Genomic DNA, 10,937 nt, shown 5'->3' on the forward strand with positions numbered 1-10,937 from the left:
GTAACAGCATATTTTCCTACACTTTTACTTTTTCAAATCTGCCACTTTGCCACGAAGAAAATATCTGCTAGGTAACTGAAAATAATACAATACAAGAAACAACACCAATTCCATCCCCTCTGTCTGATATCTTACCCTTATAATTCAGCAGGATATTGTCCTTTCGTTACAATTTTACATATTTCAACTTGTTTCTAGCTGCGCAGTTTTTGAGTCAAATATTTTAAATATACAAATATAACAATAATAAGACATGAATTATTTTCCATGTGAAAGAACAACATGATATATTAAGAGATATTTGCATGAACAGCTGGCAACAAATTCGCACCAGCTGTTCGTATGTTCAAACGTCCAGAAGTGTTATCTTTTACGCAGCAGGCTGCTCCACACAAACTACTTTTTACATTGACTACTGACGTAAGTATCTGACCTGAAATTAGACAAATGCTACATATTTTAAAACATTTACAACAATGACACAACAGACCTCAAATTACAAAATGCTGTGCCAATCACATGAGTAATGATAATTAAGTAACTAGCAGGTTAACATAATCGAATATTCTCACTCATTCTAAACTCTATGAATTCTACTTCTTCTGAAACACACATTTATGTCTGCACACATGTATACTGTTTACATAGCTGATTGCTCTTGATTGGACGGACGGATGTTTCCTAGCAGATGATTTACATTTGGAAAGTCTTTACCAGCTGAGACATTCCTCAAGTTTTATTGGATTGAAACTAACTGGTATGAACATTTAATAAATAGTTCATAACACACAATAGTTGTAAATGCACAGTAACAGCTTCGCTACCTCGATTGGGTTGCACCAGATGTTCTTTGAAGTCTGTACCTTAAGTCGTGTACTGTAGTAAGTCATTTTTGCAAAATCTTTGGTCTAACTCTTGTTTATGAAATCACATCTTCTTCTTTGTTACAACTATCACTGAACCTGCTGTCCACACGTCTGCTGTCCTCAACCTCAAGTGTGTGTAGGTCGCTCCATAGCTGTGCACCTTCTCAAGTTCATTATGGTGCTGTATAGTACAATTATGTCCAATTTGTTGGTCCAATAATGTGAGCATATGCTGCAATGTGATGTTTATATGTATGAATTTCATCATAAATACAATGGGGAAATGTAATTTAACAATGTATTTTTTGGATGCTGGTGTTGAACTTTTTTTTTTTTACACTTGTAAAGGAGACTTGTCAGAGCAGTGAGGGTTGTTGCTGTGAACAAGGGCTTAAACTCCTGGTTTATGGCTGATCTCTTTACTTGCAACACAATGCTGCCCTCTACTGGTCCATAGAATAAAGTGCATTTGATACTGAAACAGGCCTTAAAAATAAAACCAGGATGCAGTTTCAGTGTTTCAGAGTGTGTTATGAGAAGTGAGATACATGATGTATCATGTTTTGGATGCTTAAGAAGAACGGTGATGGTGATTTAGAAGTGCGTATTTACTGTCTGACTGTTGCTGAATGGTTAACTAACAATGAGGCGATCCAAGGACAGAACAAAGAGAAAACAATACACAGCTTGCCACACGGCTGCCATCTAGTGTTTCAGCAATAGACAAAACTATCAGTGGTTTCTCCTACAATGATTCAAAATCACTGTTTGAAATAAGGTTTTTTATTATCTTCAACAGCTGTAGGAAAATGTAAAAATATCTTCTTTATAGAGCATATTTACATTTTTAAGAACAATCCAAAGTAATCAAAATAATATTACATCCATTAACAACATATGCTGTCAACAGTGTCATCTGTAATTCAGAGACAGATGGAACAAAATCTAATCTTACTTGCTATCATTTTATGTATTTAATGCATTATATCACATGACTGTTTTTTTGCACTAAAGTGAGAAAAAAACTACAACCGTGTAATCACAGCAAGCAAGACGCAAAAGCAAAAGTTAGGTGGGAATTTTAATCCGTGTCAATGCATACGTGAATTTAATCTGTACACTCTGTAAATGTGTCATCTTCATACAAGTCCTCCAACTCTCCTTCTCTGCTCCCCTCGTTGCTGACTTTCCTGCGGGCGACAAACGCTCGATCATGTTTCTGAAGGTACTAAGTGAGACTGCTGATAGGGAGGAGGAGAAAGGGGTGGGGCGGTAACACTAGACTAAAAATGTCATAGAGTACATGTCCTCCACAGCACAGCTCATCACTTTTTATCCACAGCAACCTCAAGAGGACACAAGACAAACAGGAAACACAAAGCACTCAACAACAACTGTGTGTGTGCGTGTGTGTGTGTGTGTGTGTGTGTGTTTGTGTGTGTGTGTGTGCGTGCGTGCGTGCGTGTGTGTGTCTATTTATCTTCGGTACAGCTCGTTGATGAGAGATTTGCGTTGTCTTGTCTCTCTTAAATCCTCTTAAGGCTGGACAAACAGCTGATGAGCTGTGCTGGCTGTGGAGCGTATATGAGCTCAACCTAAATGCTTTTGAAAAATTTACCTCAAGGAAGGATGAAGCTGAGGCGAAGACCCCAATAAGCCCCAAGAACCACTGCAAGAAGGAGATGTAATGTAAGAGGCCAGAATTTATAATCCGCTGGCTTGCAACACAGTTAATGATAAACACAGATTTTACTGTAACAGGACTGTAGCAGGAGTAGTCAGACAAAAATGGGAGATGAGCTTATTTGTGATTTTGCAGAGAGTTAGATGAGAAAATTGTTTAATGTGAAGCTATCTTAGCTTGGCATAAAGACTAAACAGGGGGAAATAGCACCTTTAAAGCTTACTGATTAACACTAGGCTATATGTGCCTGATTAAAACTAATTTTGTTCTTTGTATTTTTTTTATATTTTCTACAATATTGTAGAATCAAGATATAACATGTTAATTAGTAAGCTTTAGAGGTGCTGACAGGTACTCACAGGCTAGCTGCTTCCACCTGTTTCCAGTTTTTATGCTAAGCTATGGGCTGCAGGCTGTAGCTTCAAATTTACTGAGCAGATAAGAAAGTGGTATCAAGTGGTATCCAACTATCAGCAAGAAAGCATATAAAAGTATTTATCCAATTGTCAAATTCTTTAACCTTCAGCATTTGAAATAATTTTTATTAGTGTTCTCATCAGAGCAATTGTGCCTGTGCCTTTACTGTGCTTCTGCTCCAAAGAACATATAATATTATTATTAATATTATTATTAATACCATATAATAATATGGAGAGCCAAAGTGCTTAATATTAAATAATTTAAAAAGACATTATGAAGTAAATAATCATGAATAAATACAATGCATTTTTAAAACTCAGCTCAATATTGTGAAATGTTATTTCAGCCTGCTTGTTTTCACAGTAACAAAATTTACTGTAGATTATTTTTTAATGAATTTCAATTTGTATTTCAAAATGACCTCTTTTCAAAACTCAGCTTTTAAATTTCACAATGCAATTTTCCCCAATGACTGTTTTATTACATAATGCCTATTTTCATCACAAACTTTTGTCCATCAATGAAGACAAAGAGGGTTGAGCCAGTTTTGTAATTTGCTGTTACTTGAGCAGATTTGATTTTGAAATGAAAACTGCTAAGACCTGCAACACACTCTGTTACTGTGTAAAGAAGCATACAGTCATAATAATAATGATGAGCTGACTTTTTAAAAAAAACTGATTATTACACAATTTTATGGTTGTATTAAAAATTGTGTCTCCACTCATTTGTATTCACATTACTTCATATTGTCATATTTGTTCATTTATTTAACATCTGGGTCTCCATACAGAATGATGTCCAACCTCTGTGAAAATCAGACCAGAGATCAGATTTGAACATAAAGTCATGTATAAATCATGAATTCAACTGTCCCTACTACTCTAGGCAGAAAAGTTTAATGTTTAATCACTGGACCACAATGCCACAAAACATCATCCCTCCAAGAAGATCAAAATGTAAACATTTTGATCTTCTTCTTCAAGCCAGCTGGAGCAGCAAAATACGCCTTTCAAAACGTGAAATATTTATAATGAACTTTCTTTTTTATGCATTCACATACAACTTGAACATACCCTTTGGCATCTTAAGTGTTTTCAGTTCCACCTGCTGTTGTCTTATATTCCACCATTTATGACGGACAGATCATCTCCACAGATGTCACTGTGTGGGAGACACCAGTGCTGCATACTGTAGTGCTGGTGGCATGTGTCTGTGTGGAGGAGGATGTAGCTGCTGCTGCTCCACATCCCTCTTCACACACGGAGGTGTAATTAGCTGTGCCCCCCACGCCCCCCCCCCCCCCCACCACCACCACTACCCCCACCACCCATAGTTAATGGAAAACAAAAGCAGTGCAGTCACTATTACTGCTGCCGCAGGGGCTTCCATTTAGCTTATCAGGGGATGACGAATGCTTTTATCTGCCTGAGTGCGCCACTAATATAAAGAGCAAAACAAAACAAACAGTATAAGAGCTAGTCAGTATTCAAAGATTAATGGGTTTGATATGATGGTAGATTTAATATGTTCAATATGTGAGAGACACGCTGCTCATGTAAAGTTTGTAACTGACTGATCTATTTTTATCCAAGCATCTGCTCGCTGCTTTGTTTTCTTAGAGGCCTAATCGCAGAGCTGGCAGTTTGGCAGAGCGGAGCAGGCAGGATTTGCAGAGTAGGCTACTTACGTAAGAAGACCTCCAGGGGCAGACATGGACCTCTCTGCCCGTCTGCCCTGATACTCAAAGGGATTACTGAAAGATCGCTTCCTCAGCATGGACTTCACCAGAATCTGCAGTGGACATCAGAGAGAGTCTCAGAGAAAAGACATTTTCATACTGCCAATTAAGTGTCCACATCAAAATAAACACTTTTATATGTGAACTTTTTTAAAATATTAAATCCTGTTAAAAAATCTAGTGGTTATGCCTCTTAGTTTTTAATAATATACCACCCTCACCGATTGTTTATTCATGTCTCCTTCATCTACCATGTCATGTAAATATAGCAATGTCACAACTTTATAGCTAAAATTATATTTTTGTGTCCTCTTTGTGTCTTTCCATGTCTGGTTTTTCCTGCCTGCCAAGTTTTAACAGTATCTCACCAGTTTCTTTTGAAATTATATTTCTAAATGTTAGTAGATCTATATACGTTGAGATTCAAGTGCAAGAGATCTGAAGGATTGAGATTCATCTGAGCCCAACAATCTGAGTCATATGTCTTTCAGATAAAAGAGGAACAGGGATTTTAAGAGAAACCTTCAAGCAATCAGCTGAAAGAATGAAAATATCACATCTGAGATATTTCCACTGGAACACTCAAACCAGCAGCTGTGGTTTTTAAAGTGTCAAATAATGACAACACAAGCAACGTTTTCGGACTCACCACAGCGGAAAGGCTGGGGATGAGTTTGATGCTGTTCTGCACCTCCTCCTCAGTGACCTCCACCGCCGTGCAGTGCTCCTCCTCCAGAGGGAGAGGATTCGAGCCGTTCTCTGTCACCCAGGGATGTAGCTGTAACAACACACACACTAACACCTTCATTATGAAAAACTGTCACAGATTGGTGATGAACACATGGTCTTTTGTCTGATATCAATCAGATGTAATTAATGATTTTTCTTTCTTTGTGACCTTAATTTCAGGGATGGTGATTCTTGTTTCTGGGTTTTTATCCAACATCCATCCAATGAGCTCCTTCAGTTCATTACTAATCAGTGGCCTGAGAAAAAAGCAAAATGGCAACAGGGATTAGGAGTTAAAATGCTGCATTAAACTTTTCACAGCAGAATCAAACACAGATGTAAGTAAAAGCATTATTTTATTTTTGGTGTTATTCTGCTTTCTAAATGTTTCCTGGTGTTTGCTTACGTCTCTGGAAAGTCCACTGGTTTGTTCTTGATTTTGTTGTGCAGAGAGACAATGTATTCATCATAAAAAGGGCACTAGAACAGGGTAAACAAAATTAAATGATTAAAATGTTCAAATCAATTGTTGGACTGGCTTTTGATTTTGCACACATTTTGCTGCGAACTTGCTTACCTTCCCAAACACAAAACAGTAAAGTGTGACTCCCATCGCCCACACGTCTAATGCCTGGTAAACAAACACACTAATTATCAGGGATGTGCCATTCCTGAAAAGCTCTCAGTGGGCGGTTGGACAACAATTCTTGATAATTTCTCACAATTAAGCAAAGCCTGATGTGATGAATCACATCAACAACATATGTAAACCAGTGATTACCGCTGTCTGTGTTTCGTCTCACCTTTCCGCTGAAGCTCTGCTCGTGCTCGGCCATCATCTCTGGGGCCATGAAGGCCGGTGTCCCCGCCGTGCTCGACAGGAGGGCGTCCGTCCCCTCGAACTCGTTGCTCACACCAAAGTCGGCGATCTTGACGTGGCCGTCGTCCCCCAGCAGCAGGTTGGAGGGTTTAATGTCTCTGTGGACGATCTTGTGGTAGTGTACTGGACAGAACGAGACATCAGCTCTGTAGTAGCTGTAGAGCAGCTATGAAGAACTATGGTTTAATTGTGGCAGTATATAATATTGCAATGAAAAAGGTTTAGTTGTCTTCAAATGCCTTGAACTGTATATAAATAAAGCAGTCACTAAGCCACCTGCTGTGCATGCACCAGAATGAGTCCCCATTTTTTTAAAATTCATTATTCAATGTAAATCATGAATGTTTTAAAACATACTATAATGTAGATGTACACAGCTATAAAGACATTTAAAATTTTGATTCATATACAGCATTTGCCAGTAATTATAACCTCTCCTTTGAAGACTGAGTTATAGTTGCTGACAAATACATGAATAAACACTTATATCTCCTTACAACTACATTATAGTGTTAGCGCTTATACATTTTGAAACAGGGGGTCTTAAAGTTAAGTGATGCTGTTTTTACTATGTGATATTTATGATTAAATTCTAACTCTAAACTTACAGTACTCTATTCCCAGGACGATGTCTCTGAAGTAAAAGCGAGCCTGCTCCTCTGTGAAAGGGTCGTCTGTAGGCACCTCCATCACCGGGCTGATCAGCATGAGAGGTGGAGAAAGGCAGTAAAGTCATTAAATATTTATACTGTATCTCATGGTAGTATTACCAACTCTTCAAATGTCTAACTGATCTCCACTTGGATTTTGACAAAATACACAAATGCACAAAAAAACATACCCTTTTGGCACCAATTCGAAGGCTTGAGGATAAATAATCAGATTTTGATGACTTCTTGTCTTTGTGCTTATATTATATTATATTGACACATTAGGAGCTAAATTCAGTAACTGCACTACAGATAAATGAGTCTCTTACCCATGTGAAGTCCATCATCATCGGGATCATCAAGCACCTGCAAGACAAGTTCATTCAGGTCTCTCATGTTCTGCACTATTTTTCTATTTGTACTAAAGGAATAATAGTAATGATAGGCCCTGCACGCCCATGGTACACCCAAACAGATTCTTTCATTATTTTGGTCGATTACAGTTCTTCTCGCTTATCAGTTTAACCCGTCGTTTCATATAGTGTGGTGACAACATGTAATTCCCAGTATAGATTCACCACTGTTAACCTGGTTAACCTGGGTTTGCAAGAGCTTGCTTTTTCTTCTCACCTGTCTTTGGTTGTATTCCCAACTTTTTGTTATATTCCACATATATATTGAAAAATACAATGTTTTTGCACACAGATCAATCAAAACCACCCCTTCTTTTCTTTGCATAATTCATTCATTCACAAAAAACTTGAACTTACCATATTGGACCTACACATCATCACCATGTCCCATTTCTTACAGAGGAACTACAGACTGGCCCTCAGACTGCACTATAATCAGTTTTCCAATGGAGATCGTTCAATTTAAACATTTATGGTAAACATGCATGTTGCATGTTTAAATGCCTGTCAGACATGCTGTAAGATAGAGCTGTCTATGGAGCAGTGAGTCACATCTACTGACCTCCACCAGTTTAACAACATTATGATGGTCCAGTTTCTTCAGGATGGCAATCTCCTTGTAGACTTTCTCCAGAGGCAACACGGCTTTAGGGAACGGATCCAGCTGCTGCGAGTTTGATCCTTGAGGAGTCAGGCGGCCTGAAAGTTCACACACACACACACACACACACACACACACACACATACAAAAACATACAGTATCATTAAAGAAATGATGAACACTCATTAGACATTTAAAGTGTTACTAGGGATGGAGATTTTCACTCACGAAAAAATCCACACTGCCTCATCAGCCTCTTCTTTGAAACAACTTTCATTGCCTGAATGAATGAGCAAATAATGGTTGGACAAACTGTAAAGACTTTGGCCATAAATGCACAATTGAAGAGCTTCAACTTACATAGTACTGTTCAGAATCTTCATTATAAGCTAACTTCACCACTCCATACGAACCCTGGGGTGGAAAAACAACAAATGTAAATAACTTAATTAAAATCCTTGGTCACCACCTCTGTGTCACCTAGATTACTTGGTGATCACATGTTTATTGATCACCTTTCCAATCTCTTCCTTCAGCTTATACTGGTTGAGCTGGACACAGTCCTGCAGAAATTGAAGGGAGAATTCAATCAGTGAAACATCTGAGGAGTAACATGTTGAATGATGCTTCTGTCGGTTCAGGACTCCTCACATCAGCATCTGTGATGGACACACGTTTGGTCTCAATGGTGGGCTGTCGGGCCATGCGGCTCCCTCGCTCCTGCAGAGACAGCTTCCTGTCGGAGAGTCGAGCTCTGTGAGAGCTGGTGGTCCTCGGAGCACCCGGCCTGGAGCCATTAGGCGGGGTCATGCGGTTGGCGGCCACGTTCATGGCTGCCAACAAGTCGGCCAGCTCCCCGTGGTGCTCAGAGTCCAGCTCTCCTCTGCAGACAGTGTCGGCACTCATGATGAGTTGTCCTTGTTCACTCACAGTTGAAAGTCCCAGAGGCGGCTTGGAGGGGGCATCACTGCACTGAAAGGTGTGGGAGCAGAAATGACATGAAAGACATGAAATCGCTCACACACTGACAAATAAAGAGCCGCACAGCTGGGTATGCAGATATTTGAAACTTGCCTGAGTAAGCTGGCTTTCTTTTTGTCAAATTTATGTAGAGACAAAATCCAGACACTGAAGCCTGAGAGTCACCAACCAAACAACAATGTTTTAAATACAAGACACCAGTTTCATATTTGCTCATTATTTGTCTTTTGAGTTGAATCTGAGCATGAAGCTTTTTGGTGGCTCCAGAGGAAACTGCAGGACGTCTGATGAACTGCCTCAAATGATGTCACCTGATTCGGCAACAATTGGGGCAGAGGACTACAAGTTGCATTATGGGTAATATAGGTGCCACGTGTTAACAAGGAAGAGGAATGTGTGAAAAAAGATGATGGCTCTTTGGCTGCTTTTTTTTTTTTTTAAACTGTCCTTCATGAGTCTGACAATGTTCGAGTGCAGAACAAGGGGAATGCTCTTTTAAGACAGTAGTTGGCAGTAAAGTACAGACAATTCATAGTTAATGGGACAAAACATGCAAAGCCACTAGTGGTACAGTTCTGTAACAAAATGAAAGAATTACATGTTTCTCTTAAAGGTGCTGCTCACCCGCACAGGTGTTTTCAATTTCACTGCCTAATTAGACCTCTAGTCAGGTTACTATCCAATACTAGCAACTAATAAGAGTGATCACAGTGCAAACTGCCCTGCCCTAACTGTTTGTACACATGGTGTTCACAACATGTATTGGCTTTTTAAACAACACTGAACACACGGCATTGAATGAGTAAGACAGGAAATTAGGAAGACATTGATATTCATGAGCACAACTCACTGCCTAAAATACAGCCTGGAGATCTGAAAAGCTTCTTATGTAACAAAGTAGAAAGCTTTCACAGGCAAGTAAACCCGCAACACTTACAGCCATACACAACACCGACACAGTGTGTACACATACTTAACACATAAAAAATCTGTCTTTGCAATGATGTAAAGCGAGAATAATGGTATAGGCCTATTAAAAAAGATAAACAGCAGCAAATGCCTGCTATTCATCTGAATCCCCTTTAACATATCACACAAATAAAATACTGTGCAAGATAAAATATGAGGTAAATTGTTGACTGTACTCACAAAGTGGAAGTGTCCTGTGTTGAGGGCGGTTGAGGTTAATCTGCATCTTGTCCTTCTGCTCTCAGGAGGGGAAACTCCTCTATGTCTCAGAGCAGGACTTTCACTGATGAGCAGGGAGGGACCTCAGCAGCGCTCGTCTTAAGGATTAACTCGGGCTACATATAGCCGAGAGAGTTATTCTGAGGGAGGCCGGCAGTCTTCACCTGCATGGTAGAGCTGTGTTGACTCCACCGGGCTCCACCCTGGTCGACACAGAAGAAACACTCACAGGACAGAGCTGGACATCAGGAGATAGTACATAGTCACAAACCAAGGTTCACAGCCCCAAGAGACTGTACAGTGAAAAATGTACAGTTTTAATAAAAATAAAAAACAATAATTAAATAAATAATTTGTGTGTGTGTATATATATATATATATATATATATATATATATATGTATATGTGTGTTCATTGATCCATTTAAAGTTTTCAACCTTGTTAACATATCCATATGATGTTTTTTATACAATAAAAGACATTATATGAGTGAAATAAGCAGTCAACACCATGACTGCGTATTTCCACTTTGGAACTGCAGTAAACCAATGACAGCCTCATAAAAACTGATTCAGACAGCAAAGGTTTCATGCATAATTTAATTAAGGAACCAATGCCTTCAACTTGTAGCTACGGGGGGCGTGAAAAATAACAAGTTTACATTAGCACAACCACTAACACTGTGTCAGCCACTGTCAGCTACAAGCTAACAAACAAAGAAATGCTAACTGCGCTAACCGTTCTTATACATCTGTTAGTCACTGATTTTGGTCACAACAGACTC

The 10,937-nt window shown here is 39.1% G+C and overlaps 1 protein-coding gene across 1 annotated transcript; it reads right to left on the bottom strand.

Moving 5' to 3' along the window:
• Positions 1–1,686: 1,686 nt before the first annotated feature.
• camkk1b (calcium/calmodulin-dependent protein kinase kinase 1, alpha b) lies at positions 1,687–10,350 on the bottom strand. The gene is made up of 17 exons (XM_056374521.1): positions 10,115–10,350; positions 8,636–8,956; positions 8,500–8,547; positions 8,345–8,398; positions 8,213–8,264; positions 7,946–8,082; positions 7,300–7,336; positions 7,162–7,183; positions 6,929–7,017; positions 6,244–6,443; positions 6,018–6,071; positions 5,847–5,920; positions 5,610–5,697; positions 5,361–5,489; positions 4,661–4,764; positions 2,485–2,535; positions 1,687–2,056 (listed from the first exon to the last, which is right to left on the bottom strand). Exons 2-17 carry the CDS (start codon positions 8,888–8,890, stop codon positions 1,975–1,977), a joined length of 1,476 nt encoding a protein of 491 aa, XP_056230496.1. The 5' UTR covers positions 8,891–8,956; positions 10,115–10,350; the 3' UTR covers positions 1,687–1,974.
• Positions 10,351–10,937: the final 587 nt, after the last annotated feature.

The sequence above is a fragment of the Seriola aureovittata genome, chromosome 4 (genome assembly GCF_021018895.1).
Source record: "Seriola aureovittata isolate HTS-2021-v1 ecotype China chromosome 4, ASM2101889v1, whole genome shotgun sequence".
In the NCBI taxonomy this organism is placed as follows: domain Eukaryota; kingdom Metazoa; phylum Chordata; class Actinopteri; order Carangiformes; family Carangidae; genus Seriola; species Seriola aureovittata.